Here is a 20,502-nt window from a genome sequence, read left to right as displayed (position 1 = left end):
TGCTGTCATGCATCTTCTTCTTTGAATGTACCTTAAAACACATTATTGACAGTGTATTTGCTTTTGTATGTCATAAAAGTTACCTTTATTGTTTCTTTTGATTGCTATTTGACTTGTGACTAACTATGTTGTCACTAATATAGGCGTTAGTTTTATTCCCTTTAAACATGGCTCACACTATTTTGGTGTTATTCAGCCTGTATTCTCAAATAGTCCTTCTTCTATATTACCATCTCCAGCAGCGTTTTGGGCTGCCATAAGAGCGTTGTGAGTATGAACACTCGTTATTGTTTATCATGTAGTGCATCCGGCTATAGCAGAGTTCCGATCACCTCTGGATTTGAAGGTGAGTACAGTTATCGTGAAAGTGAGTTTGGTGAGCTTTTCTTGATTAAAATTTGGCACCGTAACACACGCGGCACCTTAAGGCTACAGCACGAGGTATTACCAGCTTGTTATCTTGGGTTCTTTTGTTTTCTTAGTGCCATATTTTAGAATAGGGAGCTTGCTTCTTTATGAATGTTAATTTGATTAACAGATCCTAAATAAATTCTTTGGCCTGGAAAGCGAGTGTGGAGAGTCTTTCTTTTTTTGAATTTAGGCACCGAAAGACACGCTGCGCCTTATGCGAACAGCACGATTCATTATCGGCGTGTTTATTTGCGTCCTTTTGATTCCTTAGCGTCGCATTTTGCATCATGGAGCTAGCACCTCCATTCAGTTTGTCTAACAGATTCAGAAGTGTTTTTTGACTGTGCATTTTTGTAAAAATTGATATGATATTTATTGTCAGTGGCTTGTTATTTTTATCACAAATATGTATGAATTCGATGAGATATTTTCGAGTCATTGTATCTGTTTGCTTCCTGATTAAGAGCTAAGCTATGTCGATTAAGTTTCAGACAACTAACCCAATGGAAAGACTGACAATGATTATTTTTTTCAGTTTGAGTGGTTATTTATCTTTATTTGGCCTTGTTGTAGTTGATACTTATCAATCTTGTTGCAGAGTGACAGACAAGGAAATCTTGATATAATTTTGAAAGGTGAATTTCCGCCAGGTATGGAATTATGTTTCTTTAGTGGGCTGATGATTTCACTTTTTGGTGACAGCTTTGTGTTTTTTTTAGGTGATCCACATGTTTGTTTTGGTGTTAGCATTTCCTTTTTTTTCCATTGGTATTCCCTATATGGTGTTTGGCTTATTGGTTTCTTTTTGTTTCTGTTTTAATGTTTTTATATTTTCATTTTATTTATTTTTATTTATTCGTTTTGTTTTTCTTAATTTGTCAAGATATGAATACCCAGATTCATTCTATTCACATTTGGCTGACCATTAAAATAGTTTTGAACTATTTATTCATTGTAATTTACAACACAGCTGTTGTATATACATTGATATTATGAATCATACATTCCCTTTATTCTTTCGATATAGATAAATCCATTTGTGTCTGGTGCTTTTTCATACGTGACCTGAGGGAGGTGGCTGTGTGATTATAAACGTATTGGAAAGTTTATATCCACGGAAACACGCATTGGCAATGGAGTACCAAAGTTGGCAATGGAGAATTGATGTTTGATAGATCCAAGGATGGACTATTATACTTGGACCAGTTAAAGAACAGACAGCACTGGGATGGTGTGCTGTCCTCAAGAACTATATAAAGCGAATTTTTCTGATTGTTAAAGACAAAATCGCCACAGATAATAGAAGAATATATTTATATTAAAAAAATATTCTATGTTATTTATCTGAGTACATTATTTATTATATTCAGTTGTTTATATGTAAACATGTTATTGTGTCGCAGTAATTATTTGCTTGTTTGTTTTTTATATATCATGTTCTATGTTGTCCGGTTTAAGTCTGTGTTGTGTTGTTCTATTATGGGTTATCTTTGTTGTACGTTATTTGTCAGTTTGCCATTTTATGATTAGGCTGTTAGCTCTTTTTTGATATTATTATAGGTAGTTGGTTTTTGTTTGATTTGTATTTTGTAATAAATATAGTTTTTTACATATTAGATAGGAGAGTTATTTTAATTGCTGTTCTGCAGGTTTTGGCACATACCCAGTTTTACAAGTTTTACAAGATCCTGTAAATTTGGGGATTCATCAAAATCATGGGTGTTGGGTGGGAACACCCATTGCAACGGCCATGGAATGCCTCCTTTGTGCAGAGTAAGTTAACACAGCGATTTGTGCTGTCTTGCGTTACTCCAAATCTATGAGGCAATTCAAAGCTACATAAAGTGGCTTTGTGTGGCCTCATAGATATGATTTCAAGGTCTGTACTGCTGTTGCATCGCAAAAAGTGATGCAACAGCAGTGCAAGAGGCTCATAAATATACTGCTTAGTTTTTGTAAGAAAATGGGCTATTAGTTGTGTGGCCTGCACAAGTAATGCATCCACATTTGTCCTTCACTGGGAACCAAAAACCCCATTGTAGCATTTGACTCTGTCAGGATAGTGAAGCAGAGCAGCTCAAGGCCTACTCAAAGAAGGTGGTGCTGGCTAGTAATCACCATTCACAGGTACTCACTAATAACACTCAATATATGTTGTCCAGTCTGTCGTTGCGTTTTGACACTAGTCAATAATACACAGCAATTTATAAATATACGTAGGTTGATGGAATACTTATTGGTGACATTGCATAATAACTCTTGCCCCTCCCAAAGAGGGTCCACTTCAATAAATCACATGACAAAACATTCACATGTGCTTAAATGCAATAACTGAATACAATTTTGAATGAATAAAATTATACTTTGAACACAGTGGCTGTCAAAGTCATAATTTAAAGAAAGCATTTACAAGAAAACTATATATGCAGGTCTGGTTGATTTGTGTATTCATAATAACTTTTAGCATGAAACACACGATTAAAACATAGCGCTTACAGAGTATTACATTTCCGGTCAAACACTTGCAATAGTAACCTTTTTCCCTCTAGAAAGTGTTACACTACATGAAAACTTATGCTTAACTCTTTCAAGCTACAGGGAATGTAACCATAGACTTTGCCCCTAAAGAGCACTACACTTCCCACACTCCCATTTTTGCGCGTTTCTTTGATTAAGTTCTACGCCTATCATCCATACATCCCTAAAATCGTATTAACGGGTGAGTCTTATGAATTTTATATTTTGCCTGTATTTGTAGTATATTAAACTGTATCATTACCTGCAATTTGTATCTTACCCTTTTTGGTAGGCAGGGAAATTTAAGAAATCGTGAAAGCTGGATGTTTATTTCTGCCAACATCTGGTTGAGGTAGAAATTGAAATTTGGCTTTTGCGCCACTCTTGATGCCCAATCCAATATCGTAGCTTCATAATGAGTTACAATATTGGGCAGTGCCAACCCCCCATCTTCCACTGCAAAAGTTAGCTTGTCTATCTGTAGCCGGGGTTTCTTATGGTTCCATAAGAATTTTCTAATTAATGAATCCAGCTTGTGAAAAAACTTTTTAGTAACTCTCACAATTACACTAGAAAAAACAAATAATAACAAAGGCAGAATCATCATTTTGACCAGTGCGGGCCTTCCTATAATTGTCATACTAGTTTCCTGCCACTGCAAAAGTAACCCTTGGATCTTTTTAAAAACCCTTGTAGAGTTCAGCTGAAACAAGTCTACTGAGTTCTTGGACACATATATACCTAGATATCTAATGGGACTAGAAGATGAAGATACTATCCGGATATCTTTTGGCAGGACCGATGTTTCTGCATTATACAAGAGAGCCTCTGATTTAGACTGATTGATTTTGTACCCCCAAATCCGAAAAAGCCTTGATCTTTGCAAAAGTTCCATCAATATTTTGTACATCAACACGAAGGTACAAGATCATATCATCAGCGAATAGCTTCACCTTAGATGCTACAGGGAGCAGAGCCTGTATATGTGGATCTTGTTGAATCGCTGCAGCCAGTGGCTCAATAAAGAGTGCAAATAAAACTGGAGGTAGATGACAACCCTGTCGCGTGACCCGCGATACCTGTACCAGTCCTGCTATTTGTGCATTTATTGAAACTTTTGCTTGGGCCCCTACATATAGTCTACGTAGCATCTGTATAAGCTTCCCTGGGTAGCCAAACTTGCCTAGAACCATAAAGAACGCTTCCCATTGAACTAGATCGAATGCCTTTTCAGCATTGAGCATTATGATTTTCGCCGGATGATGAATGTGAGATATATTCTATTGCCTGTACCAGAAAATTAGTGTTGGTGGATAGCAACCTTCCCGGTAAGAATCCACATTGATCCTCATGTATCAATCCTTGCACCACTTGAGCCGTACGGGCAGCAAGTATCTTGGTAAATAATTTGTAGTCCTGATTTCAGCGGCTAATTGGGTGGTATAAACCTGGATATTCCAGTGGTTTATCCTTTCTAACAAAACTAACCACTACAGCTCTTGGGAATTCAGAAGGGACCTCAACTCCTTCTAGTATTTCATTAAATAGGTCTACTAATATTTTGACGATTTGACCATCTAATATTTTGTAGACTTCCACCGGGAGGCCATCGTCTCCTGGAGCTTTACCACTGGGACTCCCCTTATTGCAACGACTAACTCTTTAAGAGTAATAGGGGATGTTTGAATATTCTGTGCTACTAAACTTAAGCCTGGTAATATCACTGCATCTAAGTACTGTTTAATTTGCAAGCTATTCACTTGCATCGTCTCTGTATACAGCTTGCGATAATGTGAGAGGAATACTTTTTCAATCTCTTTAGGCTCGGTAACCATTATACCCAACTCCTTATCGAAAATAGCTTTTATTAAATTAGAATTAGATCTCTTTTTAGCTGACCAGGCCAAAAATCTACCTGAATGCTCGCTTTCTTCATATTGCCTCTGAAAACGTGTATATCTATTAAGTATCTCCCGAGACAGATAAAAATCCCTTAATTTGGCCTGGGCCCTTTCCAATCTTAATTCCGTCTCCGGGCTGGGTAGAAATTGATTTCTTTTTAATGCCTGCTCTAGCTTCCTTTGAAGTAGATCGCTTATTTCATGAGCTATTTTCCCTAGATGAGCCTTAAAATAAATTGCCTCCCCTCATAGATAAGCTTTAGTGGCTCCCCAAATATTGAAAAGAGAGGCTGACTTCTTATTAGCCTCTAAAAATTCAGTGACGATGCTTTAAGATTTGATACCTAACCTTCATCCGCCAAGAGAGAGCTATCCAATCGCCATTGTGGGTGGCGCTGTTGGTTACCTAGCTCACTAAGATCGACTCAGGGAACAGAGTGATTCGAAAAAGAATTTGCAAGTATTCCTGACCTCTGCCACTTCAGTGTGAATGAGATAGGAATATAATCAATTCTTGATGTAGTATTATTCCTTTTTGAATAACATGTGAATTCTTTCTCTTGGGGATGATCAGTTCACCACACATCTATTAAAGCTAAATCCAAGATCAATTTCAAAAGCATTTGGTAAGCTCTTGGTTTATTCTGCATTTTGTTCCTACGTGATGTGTCCCATTGAATATTTGGTATAATATTGAAGTCTCCTCCTATTAAGGAATAGCCTGGAAGTAAAGATAAATCTTTATATAGTGCCTGCATTGACGCTATATTGTCCTCTGTTGGGCCATAGAAGCTCACAAAATTGACCTCTTTGTCTGACAGCATAACAGTAACTACCATCCATCTTGTCTGTGGGTCTCTAAAAACTCTCTTTATCATCCCTGTAAATTTTGTGGAAAATGTAAAACTGCCACACCTAGTACCGCAGCATCGGCCAATGCGAAAAAGGAATGAGCAATACATGCAGGGAGCCTAGGTAGCTTAGCATTGGCCCTCAGATGAGTTTCCTGCAGAAAAACAACTTGTACTTGCGCTGTTTCCAGCCAGGTGAGAACCGCTCGGCGTATAAGGTTATTATTAGCCCCAATTAAATTACATTAAGCTACTCTTAACTTGAACCCAATCCTTTGTTAATATTCCACCCCATCACCACCATGACCCATTGTGCTGCCGTTACATTCTTCACTGTGCTTTCACTTTGTATCTTATCTTCAGATAAAGAGTATGGCTGACTAATCTCCACCTGCATTTTTTGCTCTAACTCCACCCTGTGTCCTCCCCCCACCGCACCTTCATCAGGGGCCTTGCCTGCCCTGGCCCTACCCTCCCTTGAACCCCCTGTGCTCCCCCTACTGCCCCCCATTCACCGTACCCCTGCCCCCCTGCCCCCCATAACCCAAAGGTGAGTGTGCTGACATGGCACTCCTGAGGCTAACCTCATGCGATCAACAAGACCGACATGCGGAGGAATCTATGGGGAGAAGGAAAAAAGGAGAACATATAACACATGACCCGTCTTACTCAAGAAGAACCAGAATTGTCCTTAAAACATCTATAAAACATTGCTTTCTTTTCCTGCTTTTCCCCCTCCCCCTTACTTACTACTTGTCTTACACCTCTTCTCTGTCTCCTCCCCCTCACATTATCTCCTCCACCCCGTTCCCCGCACTAATCACATTAACATTGCTTTAAAGATGTTAGAAAGTTCTTTGCATCCTGTACGCGCTGAAAAACGTGCATTTGTCCTCTGTGAAGCACTGTGAGTTTGGATAATTGTACAATCCCAGCCGGAGCTCTCAGCCCTTTAAAGTCATCTATCAGTCCTACAAACTCTCGTCGTCGATGAGCCACATTGACTGACATATCCGAAAACACACAAAACTTAAAGGTGTCCTCAAATTTAAAGTTTTTCTTTTTAATTGCTTGTGATAGAATTTGTTCTTTGATCCTATAGTCACCGAAATTAACTAGTATAGTACGGGGATATTTTGAGTTTACAGAGCACGTAAAGGGTACTCTATGTGCTCTCGTTATTGGGAGATCTGCTTCAGCTTTTGCAGATTCTGGAAGGATACAGTTGCAGATGAGATTTGAGACCATCTTGATTACAGATGAGGTTGCTTCGATCTCTTCTGGTACTCCTACAAATCTCAGGTTCGAGAGCCGAGATCTGTTTTCCAACTCGTCTATCTTTAGTTGGAGATCCTCTAATTCTGATTGAATCCAAGGTATTGTTGATTCCGCTTGTTTGTCGGCATCTTCTAAATCCTAGACTCTCTGTTCGACTTGAGTTAATCTTGTAGAGAGATGGGTTAGATAAGTGTTTAATTGGCTGAGCTGGTCTTTGATCTCTTTATGAGCCACCTCTTGAGATAGCTTTATCGCCTGCAGCTCCTCTAATACCTGCCTCATCCATTTCTCCATTGAGAAAGTGCAGCATATTGAGCTGTGATTGCTAGGGCTGTGAATAAGGATACAAGGAGGTATACCGGCATATTCGCTTGTGCTGATGTTCGGTAATATCAGGTCAGACATAGCTAGAGAGGGGCTCTCTAATACTAGATCTAGTGTCGTATTAGAGATTATAGGATTGTCTGTAGCCCCTGCTCTGGCTGATAATATTGCTTCCTCTTGATCTACTATTCTATCCTCCTCCCTTTCTGGTGCTTTCAGTGTCGCTTTGGCATTGGCATTATTGCCAAAGTTTGAAAACAGAGGATACTTAGCCAGCTCCTTATATTGCGACCTTGCAGCCGATGCAGCAGGGGATAGATTACAAGAAACAGCAAAGTTTGATGAACAGGCTGCTGGATGGGGGTATGCTGATACCCTTGATACCCTAGCTGGTTGCGCTGGCCTTAATGCTGATGGCTCACTATTCTCTACTGAACTGGGTGCTGATAGCACAGGAATTGTGGATAGGGCTGGGGAAGGAGGAGCTACATGCTGCGGTGAGCCCTGTGCCCCAATAAAGGTTCTCAGTGCCACCCTGAAGGCAGACGCTCCGAGCTATATCTCTGTCTACCCGTAGCGGGAGTCAAGGTCTTGGTTTTAGGGCCCTTAGCATATTTGCCCATTGTCCATGCCTTACAGCTTGTGCCTCTAGTCATCTGTTTCATGCTAAAAGGCAGACCCCAAAAAGGATCTAGATGCCAAAACTCAAAGAATCTCTTGGTATCCACAGAAACATGATTACGAGGCAGAGAAGGCAAAAGCTGTGTTCTAAGTCTGGCTCGACAGCACCTTTACGCCCTTTGCGCCCTTGCTCATTCAGGTAAGTCACCTTCAGAATATCGACCCATAAATTCCATTGACTAATGCCAGTGTTACTCGGTCCCCCTTAGTCCACAACTCGCCAATCTATGGGGGCCCATGGGAATTGCTCCTTATAGGACTAATTCAGGTAACCCATTAAGAAATATAGGGGGTTATTCTAACTTTGGAGGAGTGTTAATCCGTCCCAAAAGTGACGGTAAAGTGACGGATATACCACCAGCCGTATTACGAGTTCCATAGGATATAATGGAGTCGTAATACGGCTGGTGGTAAATCCGTCACTTTTGGGACGGATTAACACCTCCTCCAAAGTTAGAATAACCCCCATAGTCTATAGATGGGGCTATGCCTGTGAGACACCCCCCCAGAACCCTGCCACCTTCATACCTTATCTGAGTTCTCGTCTGGAGTCTTGGTATCGCTGTATGTGCTCAGACCTATGAAGAGGAGGGGGGGGTCTCAAACCTTAATCCTGTGTTGATGCTGGGCAGCCCTCACCTGATTACCGTAGTTCATGCCTTGGGCTATTGGGATCCCTGAAGGCTGGCTGGGCTGATTGAGCTGTACTGCCTGTACATCGAGAGCTCCACTGCTTCGGCGGTCGCTACCGTCGTCGTTGGCGTCTGTAGACCAGGCCAGACGCTGCCCTTCGGTCGAGCTATTTCCAGTGCTATGCGCTAATGTCGGATGGCCGAGCAGTTCCAAATGACTTCACGAGGAGGAGCGGTTACTTGGAAAAACTCCTGCAACATCCTCTGCCTGCACCTTCCCCTCGGAGGAAAGTCGAGAGAGTTCAGTTAATTTTCACGGGGCAGCAGCGCAAATCATCAGCGCTCCGCTCTGCCCGCCTGCCATCTTGCCGATTTCCGAGGCTCTAGTCCCAGAGCATGAGGAGAGCTCCCACAGGACCAGCACTCCTCATCATGTGTACACATACTCACGTGTAACCAGCCAAGGGTCACCACAGTGGCCTTTTCTTAAAAGGAGGACACTGGTGGTAAAAATCTGCAGTCCACTTGCAATGAGTTTACTGTGGATGGGTCACAAGTTATGAGGCTCCCCCAAGTAAAAGGTAAAAAACCAAGTGATCAAAATGTGAAAAAAATAGGACAGGTTATATAAGCAAAACCCATCTTCTTGCATTTACAATTGTCCCAGATGAACCTTGAGATGCGGGGAAGTGGGGCGGTTACAAGCCTTATGGGATTGGGCCATCAGTATAGGTGGAGGGTGAATTTGTTCACTTAGAATAACGTTTGCATCACCATAGACAATACACACCACACAAATTAGAAAGCATAGTGAGACAGCAAACACTGATGGACTGGGACCTCATGCAATTCAACACTATGGGGGTCATTTTGACCCTGGCGGTCCGAGACCGCCAGGGCTAAAATGACGGAAGCACCGCCAACAGGCTGGTGGTGCTTCCTGGCCTATTACGACCGCGGTGGTAGCGCCGCAGTCGCACCGCCGGGGCTGGCGGTTTACCGCCGTTTTAGCCCCGGCAGTGATAATCCGCCAGGGCAGCGCTGCAAGCAGCACTGCCCTGGGGATTATGACACCCCTACCGCCAGCCTGTTTCTGGCGGTTTGCACCGCCAGGAAGAGGTTGGCGGTAAGGGGTGTCCAGGGGCCCCCTAACAGGGCCACGGCCAGCTTTTCACTGTCTGCATAGCAGACAGTGAAAAGTGCGACGGGTGCAACTGCACCCGTCGCACGGCCGCAACACCACCGGCTCCATTAGGAGCCGGCTCCTATGTTGCGGCCTCATTCCCTGATGGGGGCCGCTGGAGTGCGGCCGCATTGGCGGCCGCACGGCGGCTAAGCCAATGTCATAATGACCCCCTATGTGTTGATAATACGGCAATTCGCTGATATGCATGACATGAAAGCAACCTCTGCAAAACCGGACAGGTTCTTGTGTTCCTAGATGGGCATTAAGTCAGCGTAAAGCTCCTACAGGAGACTTACTTCATGTCACATACTAGCCATAATTTTGGTAAGAGATGGGTGTAGAAACTGGTGTATTAGTTAAAGGGAGTGAAACTCCACTTCAAATAAAAATCACAATCCTTGTCAGGGTGAACTATGGGAGCCACTAAGTGAACCTCTGCTTAACCCTCTTGTGACCTGGCATAAAGCAGTCAAGCTTAACTCAGAGGAAATGTCAAACAGTAAAAAAATGAAAACAAAAGACAAGAAAAATCTCAGACCAGTTTTAAAAAATAGAAAATATATTATTAAATAAAATGACAAAACTCAGATAAGTAGAAACAGATTTATGAATTTTTAAAGTTTGGATTTAAAAATTACACCAGAACCCTTTGGTGGCATTGAACAAACCAGTCAGACTTAACTTAGAGGAAATGCATAAAGTATTTATGCAGCAGTCAAACAGTAATAAAGTGAAAACACAACATACAAAAATCCGAAATCAGTTCAGAAAAATAGAGACTATGATAATTAATAAACTGACAGCACAACAACAAAAATCCAATAAATGCAGCCAGTGTTATGAATTTTTAAAGTTTAAAGTTTGGATTTAAGTACCACCTAAATGCATTAAGCAACAGCCCCCATCATCTAGTTGTGCGACACCAAGGCAAAATCAAAAGTTAAGACCGTCCACTGTATTACAATTCCATTATATCTAATTGAAATCGTAATACAGAGGATGAAATATCCGTCATATTTGTGACAAAGTATTCCATCTGCCAAGATCGTAATCAGGTGCTACCTTTGGACTTAAAGTATTTTATAAAGGTAAAAGGTTTTCAGAGGGGGCGAGGCACCTTACTGGATTTGAGGTAGGGAAGCCGCTGCACAAGGTGTAGGAGTTAGTTGGAGGCTGCTCAGCCTCAATGTCAGTGATGCCATTGACTACGTTTATTGCCATTGCTTGGTGTTAAATCCTGTGAAGCCATTGAAGGTAGTAGGTGTCGAGGTTAGGTGTGGTTAGGCTTGCCCTCTGATCACAGCAAAGGATCCAGAACTTTAGGGCAGTATCTACAGGTCAGGGATCACCCATAGAGGCCAGCAGTGGGGACTAGGGGCCAGATGTAGGAAGCACTTTGCGAGTCGCAAACGGCAAAATTTGCCGTTTGCGACTCGCAAATGCGTGTTTCCTATGCAGAAATGCATTTTGCGAGTCGTTACCGACTCGCAAAATGCATTTCCGAATCGCAAATAGGAAGGGGTGTTCCCTTCCTATTTGCGATTCGCAATGGTATGCAATTCCATTTGTGACCGCTTATGCGGTCGCAAATGGAGTCGCAGTTACCATCCACTTGAAGTGGATGGTAACCCATTCGCAAACGGGAAGGGGTCCCCATGGGACCCCTTCCCCTTTGTGAATGGACCCCAAAATATTTTTTCAGGGCAGGGAGTGGTCCAAGGGACCACTCCCTGCCCTGAAAAAACCGAAACAAAAGGTTTCGGATTTTTTGAAATGCAGCTCGTTTTCCCTTAGGGAAAACGGGCTACATTTAAAAAAAAAAAAAAAAACTGCTTTATTGAAAAGCAGGTCGCTAACATGGAGGCCTGCTGACTACAGCAGGCCTCCATGTTAGCGAGTGCCTATACTCGCTATGGGGCCGCAATTTGCGACCCACCTCATTAATATTAATGAGGTGGGTCATTGCGACCCCATAGCGAGTTGCAGTCGGTGTCTGAGACACCGTACTGCATAGCAATTTGCGAGTTGCAAATTGCGAGTCGGAAGGACTCGCAATTTGCAACTCGCAAATTGCCACCTACCTACATCTGGCCCTAGGTCAGGTGCCGTTGGGACTGGCCAGCTGTAAAGTAGGTAAAGGCCCCAGGTAGCTTGATATGTACTTCTGTAACTGAACTGATCCTAGAAGTCAATTTGAAAGGTCCTGGGTTGAAGACATGCAGGTTCAGTCTTCCTTCAGTTTCTCCAGACGCAGGGCATTCTTTCTTCTGATTCTTCTCAGGTCTAGGAGTGTTCTTGGGATGTTACTTTTATGTCAAGTGCCTCCTGTTAGAGGGGGGCAATCCTTTGTCCTGTCGCTAAACCAGTTCTGGGGAGCCCTCCACCCCATTGGGGTTGGATCCAGCCTGACTCAATTAACAAAGAGAGGTAGACCTAGGTGTGAGCTTCATCTGCCAGTGACAGGTAGACATCTACTAAAGCTCAAGGAGGGGCTGGACAGAGCCTCGAAGGCCATCTTGTCATGGAGGGATACTCTCTTTTCACATCCACAACTCTGTCTGAGAGCCATCAGTAGTCAGGTAACAGTTGGGAACTGGCAGAAAAGACTTTTGGTTTTACACAAGAACTAAACAACTTTTTTGAAGTGTATTTTCCAAAATGATGTAAATTCCAACCTTGTCATAAAAAATTAATTTTAAATCACTATTAAAATAGACCTTGATTTATTTATCTAGCTGTTCCCAAACTGACTTTAGCACTTATTAAGTTTGATAGGGTTAACTTATGTAACCCTTTGCAAGAGCTAGTCTTGCCACAATGAAAAACGTGAGACGGGCCTTAGGCATGCTTTAAAGTGATGCAAAAGTGGGTAGCACAATGAGTGCTGCAGCTCACTAGTAACCTTTATTTCACAGTCCATGGGTAGAGGTGATATTATACACTAAGGATTTAAAAGCAAATTAAATCAGCCAATCAGGTGTGTACCAATTTTAACATGTTTGAAAAGAAGGGCACAAACACTTTACTTGTTAGCAGGATTAAAGTGCATAGAGTCCAATGGGCAAAAAGGTTTGTTCAGCAACAGAAGGCAGAGATCTGGGGGAATTCCTTGTGTAACATTTCTAACAATCTGACTCTCACTGTCTGAATTTGTCATACACCTCGCACAACAGGGTAGAGACCATTCTAGTTAAGAAGAGCACACTTTTAAAAATGTAATGCTCATTGAGACAAGCATGGTCGCTACTCTATTCTGTGGTACATTTTCCCAAATTAGGCTCTCTGTAGTTACATGCTATGGGCCAAATATTGATGACCCACAATTTTATAGCATACTATAGGGTAAAGTGTTCTTGACTGGGCTGCAATTGCTAATCTGGGGAGAAGATTTTAACTGTACGTTACAAGCTAGATTGGATAGATCGCATATTACAAATAGTAGTAGATGAGTGGAAACTAACCACTTGGGGGCACTGATACTTGATCATAACCTGTTGGATGCATGGAGGAAGAGACACATGCAGAGCAAAGAAGGCATCTATTACTCTAATGTACATGGAGACTGATGAAGATTAGATTATTGGCTGGTACTGAAAGATGTAGGTCCCTTGGGTTAAGGAGACAAGCATGTGAACTCTCTGATCATGCACTATGCTTCTTTTCTTATCATTACGTACTGGCCATGGTACCAAAGACATTTAAACTCTGAGGTGCTACTAGACAAGGCCTTTGTGGATTAACATAGGCCAAAGATATTAAAAATTTTCAAGCTTATTGTGGACACAGTAGATGCTGTAAGCATAGTCCAGGTGGCATTTAAAGTCACTACCAGAGGCAAATGCATATCAAAGTATAGTGGAGTTTTGAGGAAACTTGAAACCCATTTGACACATCTAGAAAAGTGACATCAAATCACTGGAATTAACACTTTCCTCAGAGTATGATGGCCCCATTCTCGAGCAAACTTGGGATTATCTCATAAATCAGTGATGTTGCCACAAGAGAATACAAGCATCTTGGCAAACACTTGAGGGGCGAAGATGTATGGAGAGGGAGAATGACCTGGTAAATAAAAATATAATAAAGGCTGAGGATGCAAAGGGTACCAAGATACAACTTAGAACCCATCTGCACTATTAACACATTTCATAAAATAATATTCTTCAACTGGCTTGCAATTATCTCTCACTGCACTGACTGTCTAGAACCCGTAGGTCTGGACTAGCTGAGCAATGTGTTGGAAAATGGGTTATTGGTAAGGGCAGGTAGGTACCTACACCTAGCAATAGGCCACTAACCTCCACTAAGGTCCAGTTAGGTCTCAGTAAATTAACTCCAGCTCAACCCTTGGTAGCTTGGCAACGAGCGTCAATGCTTAACTGAGGAGACAGAGTGTAAAGCATTCAAATATCACAAAACAGTAATTAAATAAAACACAGGAAACAGTTTAAAAATCCAAAACCAATTTATAAAAATAGATTATATTTTTATCTTAAAAATGACACCAAAACGAATAAAATCAGATAAGGGGAACCGAAGATATGAATTTTTAAAGAATTATTATTTTTTTAGCGCCTAGAAACAAAAAGCGCCAATCGGGTCATCTGGTTGCACCTCGACCAGGGCAAAGTCAAAGTTTCAGGCCGACCGCGATGGAGCCCTACTCGGCTACAGGCCGCGGGAGGCCTCGATTAAAAGTTTACCATCACACTTAGGTGGTCATTACAACCTCGGCGGTCTTTTAACAAGACCGCCGAGGGACCGCCGTGCGGAAGACCGCCAGTAGTGGCGGTTTGCCGCTCGGCGTATTATGACCGTTGGCTGCCCTCCGTCGTTTTTCCGACGGAGAGCCGCCAACAGCCATACTTGCGGGCGGCGGGGAAGTGGAGGTTGCTCCACCTCCACCGCCACGCCAACAGAACACCTCCCAGATAATCACGTCCTGTGATTCTGCGTGGCGGTGTTCTGTTGGCGGTGTGGTTTCGGCGGGGCTGCCCCCATGGCTCCCGTCCCCTCCCGGCGGATCGACGGAACAGGTAAGTCGATCGTCCGTTAGGGCGGGGGTGGGGGGGTGTTGTGTGGGTGCATGGGGGTGTGCGTCTGTGTATGTAGGGGGGTGTGAGTTCGTGTATGCTTGCGGGGGTGTTGAGTGTATTGGGAATGAGTGCGTGTATGTCTGTAGCTATGTCTGTGTGGATGTGTGCATGAATGTGTGAATGTGGGTGTACGTGTCTGACTGTGTGTGGATGTTGGCATGTATGTCGGTGTGTGCGTGTATGTGTGTTGGTGGTGCCTGTGTGCGTGTCAGGTGTGTATGTGTAAGGTAATGTTGGGGGTCGGGTGGGGAGGGGGGCCCTGACACCTTTGGGGGGTGGCAGGGGTGGTGGGGGGTGTAGGGGAGGGAGTCGGGGTGGGGGTGGGGGTTGGGGGAGACCCCTATCAGTGCCAGGGAAGGAATTCCCTGGCACTGATAGTGCTTACCGCCATGGATTTCATGGCGGTTCCTACCGCTGGAAATCCACGGCGGTAAGCCAGGTCCAAATACCGGTGGCGGTATTGTCACGGCCGCCGGGCTGGAGACCCAGGTCTCCAGCCCAGCGGTCGTCTCCGCCCTGGCGGGCGGAACGGGGAAGCGGCGGGTGACCATGGCGGTAACCGCCATGGTCATAATACTCGAAAAAAGACCGCCAGCCTGTTGGCGGTTTTACCGCTGCTTAACACCGTCCGCCAGGGTTGTAATGACCCCCTTAGTCTCTTTTTCGAAGATTTTCTTCAACGGGACGAACCTGCCAGTCCAATCCGACCTCCTGGAGCCCTTCTCCGGATACGCGATGCGGGAATCCTCGGTGGAGATTTTTACCTTCGGACTTAGTCTCTTTTTCGAGGTGAAAATCCTTCGACCGGGGTGAACCTGGATCTTGATCCGACGTCCCTGGAGCCCTCCTTGGATACACTGGCTGGAAAGTCCTGGTCAACTTTTTACCTTCGGACTTAGGGGGTCATTACAACCTCGCCGGTCTTTTAACAAGACCGCTGAGGGACCGCCGTGCGGAAGACTGACGGTAGTGGCGGTTTGCCGCTCGGCGTATTATGACTTTTGGCTGCTCTCCGTCCTTTTTACGACGGAGAGCCACCAACAGCCATACTGGCGGGCGGCAGGGAAGTGGAGGTTGCTCCACCTCCACTGCCACGCCAACAGAACACCGCCCAGTGAATCACGTCCTGAGATTCGGCGCGGCGGTGTTCTGTTGGCGGTGTGGTGTCGGCGGAGCAGCCCCCATGGCTCCCGTCCCCTCCCGGAGGATCGATGGACAAGGTAAGTCGATCGTCCGTTAGGGGAGGGGGGTGGGGCGGTGTTGTGTGTTGTGTGGGTGCATGGGGGTGTGCGTCTGTGTATGTAGAGGGGAGTGTGAGTGCGTGTATGCTTGCGGGTGTGTTGCGTGTGTTGGGAATGAGTGCGTGTATGTCTATATGTATGTCTGTATGGATGTGTGCGTGTATGTCTGTATATGGGTGTGCGTGTCTGACTGAGTGTGTGGATGTAGACATGTATGTTGGTGTGTGTGCGTGTTTGTGTGTTGGTGGTGCCTGCGTGCGTGTTGTGTGTGTGTGAGTTATGTGATGTTGGGGGTCGGGGTGGGGAGGGGGGCCCTGCCACCTTTGGGGGGTGGCAGGGGTGGTGGGGGGTGTAGGGGAGGGAGTCGAGTGGGGGTGGGGGGTGGGGGGGGTGGAGCCCTGGCACTGCTAGGGCTTACCACCATGGATTTCATGGCGGTTCCTACCGCTGTAAATCCACGGCGGTAAGCCGGGTCGAAATACCGGCGGCAGTATTGTGACGTCCGCCGGGCTGGAGACCCAGGTCTCCAGCCCAGCGGTCGTCTCCGCCCTGGCGGGTGGAACGGTGAAGCGGCGGATGACCATGGCGGTAACCGCCATGGTCATAATACAGAAAAAAAGACCGCCAGCCTGTTGGCGGTCTTACCGCCGCTTTAACACCGTCCGCCAGGGTTGTAATGACCCCCTTAGTCTCTTTTTCTGAGATTTTCTTTACCGGGACGAACCAGCAAATCAGGTCGGGTTGCGGTTGAGGCAAGCCGGCTAGAGTTGCCGCTGCGTGTCGGTCCCTCTATGGAGCTTTTTTACAAAAGTTGTCCAAACTTCTCCAAACTTCTGGGGCTTCTCCCAGATGTCCTTTTAAGGTTCTTTTGGGGTCCACAGCTCACCCCAAGGGTCCAGAAGTTCTGAGATGGTCCTTGGGGGGTGTGGACTACAACTCCCAGAATGCACCTGGTGCAAACTCCTTTTTGGCCACTGGACAGTGGTCAGCTGGTCGCTTTCTTCAGGAGTTGGTGCAGGGGACTCTGGATAGCAATTTTTCACCTGTAGCAAACAGGGAGTCCCTCCTTGAACCAGTTGAAGCCAGGCAAAGTCCTTCTTGTGGTGAAGCCCAAGTGTGCAGCTGGTGCAGTCCTTCTGAGTGCAGGTTCCAGGTGCAGGCCAGGGGTCCAGCAGGGCAATCCTTCTTCTTCTGTTGTTCTTCCTTGTTGGATGTGGTAGGGAACTGAGGTGTGGGTGCAGGTCTGCCAGTTTTATCCTTGCTCCTGGGTGAAAAGCAGGGGGGTCCTGGTTCTCCAATCAGGTGCAGGGTCCTTCCCCCTGTGATGACCACTTCCTGGGAAGTGTGGCAACAATCAATCCCAGGAGGCAACATCCTCCAAAAATCCATCATGGCTGAATCTGATTTTTGGAGGTTACATCTGGCTGAGCCCACCCACTGGTGTGGCTAAAATTCATAAACACATCCCTCTCCTGCCTTCTCCTAATCTAATCAAGGGAGCACCTAGTTGTCTGGGGATGCAGGATGTGGGGGTGTTGCTGGTTGCTCCAAAAGTCCTTCTCTGCCTTTGAAGACCAGTTTGGCAGCCCTTCCCCTTCCTGCCTCACCATCTGCTGTGGGGAGATTCCCTCCCACAGGCACATTCCTTTCTGTGAAGCCAGGCCACTTCACACCTCATCAAGGCAGCTTGGCCAATCAGCTAGAGGCTGGCCAATCAGAGCACAGCAGCAAAAACAATGCAGGGCTGAAATTGGCAACTTTTCAGGTAAAGTTTAAAACTCTTTACCTGAACAAGTTATATTAAATCCAACAACTGGAAGTTGTGGGATTTATTACAATTAATTTGATACCACATTCTTGGTATGCATCACTTAAGGAGACTTTAAAAATTAAAAAAAAGTCTCCCCATTCTAGCCTATGAAGGCCATTTACTACAATGAGGGAAAAACAAATTTGACTGTTTTTACCTCACCAGGGCTTATAAAACTATTTTTATAAGGTCCCTGCTTATAGTTACATAGACCCAGCCCTAGGGGCACATAGGGCACACCTTAGGGGTGACTTATATGTAAAAATAAAGTAGTTTAAGACTTTGGAACTACTTTTAATTCCAAAGTCGAATTTGCATATAACTTTAATTTAAATGAGCCAGCAAGGCAGGTCTGCCTTTAAAATGACACTGGGCACCTCAGCAGTGCACCTATGGGTGCACTACCTATGCCGTGGTCCCTAAATCTACATGCCCTACCATATACTAGGGACTTATAGGCAGGTTGACTTAGCCAATTATAATTAGCCTAATTTGCATATCCATTTTACACAGAGCACAGGCCATTGGACTGGTTAGCAGTACCCAGGGCACCATCAGAGTCAGGAAAACACCAGCAAAAAGTGGAAAATGGGGGCAAAAAGTTACAGGGGCCTCTGCAATCAGCCCTGTTTTCTCACATGTTGAAACAACCCTTTACCTTAAATGAGATCACAGGAGTATTATGCAAGCTTCCTGCTGGTAAGGCCCGAGCTCAGATGGGCTACCAGCTGAATTTTATAAGGACAATGCTGATATACTCGTCCCACATCTTCTTGCAGTCATAAGCGAGGCACAACAGTGTCTGGCTCTGTCTTCCTCTATATGAGAGGCTGTGATAGTGATTCTCCTAAAGCTGGTGAAACCCGCATAGAAGTGTGATACTTACAGAACTATGATGTTAAGTTAGTTGAACTGTTTGCTAAAAGCCTGACTCCCTTACTACCTGTCCATGTAAAACTAGACCAGTCAGGCCTTGTACCTGGAGATCTATGACCCATAACCTGCATAAACTGTCTGCCTTACTACAGGAAATAAACCCGGACCTTGATACAGTGGCTATATTGCTAGATGCCTCTAAGGCGTTCAACTCTCTTGAGTTGGAGTGCCTCTGAGTAGAATGAACATGCTGTACAATTTTGTACACTGGATATGCCTGCTTTATACACTGGCAACTGCAAAGTGTGCATCAACAGCACCATCAGCAAGCCCTTTGGTGTATCTCAAGAAATAAAACAGGGTTGCCCCCCTCACCCGTTCTTTTTGAGAAGACTATGGAGCCACTCACCGCCAAGCTCAGCAACATTACTCAGAGTTTGCACTGCAATATACCATCCGGCATATCTTAATATCTTTATATATAGACGATATGACCATGCAAATAAGAGAACCTAGAATATGCTTTAATGATATTGTGAGAGAGTACATCAGGTTCAGTTCTTTCTCTGGAGTTGTTATAAACTGGAGCAAATCTTAGATGTTTCCCCTAACGGATAACACGTCAGAGTTCATGGAGTCGGCTTTCTCTGGTGTCCAGGTTCCTTAAAATATCTGGGCATATGGATGCACAGGTGCAGGGAGACAATTCAAGGGGAAAAATATGAAACAGCCAGTACCGATGTTACAACCAGATAACACACTGGATCTCCCTTCCTCTCCCACTAACTGGACTCATAGGACTCATGAAAATTATAATCCTCCCGAAGTTGCTTTATGTATTATTGAATATACCTCTGACCCCTATCAGCTCTTTCGTAGACATGCTTAGAACCCAGATGATTAGACTAGTATGGACTGGTAAATAACCTAGAAGCAAGTGGGAGGCCCTCACGCTTCCCTCCACCGTGGGGAATTTGAGGCACTGGGCTTAGAGCTATATAATACTTATGAGCCCAGGCTTACTTTGCCATGTACTGCATTAACTGTCACCATATCACCCATGCCTTGCATTTGAAATATACACTATAGCCTCTATTCCATCAGCATCATTCCTTGGTAAACAGGTCTGTTAGGTCTACATGTGATGTGACCACAGTCGACTGCATGGAAAAACTAAGCAAGTGTGTAGAACGAGGATATATATTTACTCTCCTCACATGCCCTTTAGCTACTACACCCTCTTACCAGTTGTAAGAAATTGGGTTATTTGTTGAGGGGTGAGAATCCTTCCCAAACAACAACCACCATCCTTGCCAGGGTGATCCACACCAGTCACTAAATTAACCTGTGCTTAAACGTCTGGTAGCTTTGGACAAAAGTAGTCAGACTTAACTTAGAGGCAATGTGTAAATAATTTATGCAGCACATAAACAGTAATAATGTGGAAACACAGCACAAGAAAAATCCAAGACCAATTTAGAGAAGTAGGGTACATTTAATTAAATAAAAGGATACTAGATGAACACAAATCTAATCAGTAGAACTGGTGATTTTCAATTATAAAGATTTAGGGCCTGATTTGGATCCTGGCAGAGGAAATACTCTCCTGCCTGCTGTATTACAGTCCCCATAGGCTATAATGGGATCATAATAAGGCAGTTGGGATGTCAGGGTAACCCTCTCCTCCAAGATCTAAAT

At 44.4% G+C, this 20,502-nt stretch overlaps 1 protein-coding gene across 1 annotated transcript in view; it reads left to right on the top strand.

Annotated features, from left to right (window-relative positions):
* The first annotated feature begins 250 nt into the window (after positions 1-250).
* The window catches only part of C5H6orf58 (chromosome 5 C6orf58 homolog), a 491,403-nt gene continuing 471,151 nt past the window's right edge, over positions 251-20,502 (top strand). Inside the window, exon 1 of the mRNA XM_069236737.1 lies at positions 251-346. Within this exon, the coding sequence (XP_069092838.1) occupies positions 274-346 (73 nt within the window). The 5' untranslated portion in view covers positions 251-273. The remainder of the gene's footprint in view (positions 347-20,502) is intronic.

This window comes from Pleurodeles waltl, chromosome 5, assembly GCF_031143425.1.
Source record: "Pleurodeles waltl isolate 20211129_DDA chromosome 5, aPleWal1.hap1.20221129, whole genome shotgun sequence".
Lineage (NCBI taxonomy): Eukaryota > Metazoa > Chordata > Amphibia > Caudata > Salamandridae > Pleurodeles > Pleurodeles waltl.
Note: the sequence above shows the minus strand (reverse complement) of the source record. Positions and strands in the feature narration are given on the sequence as shown.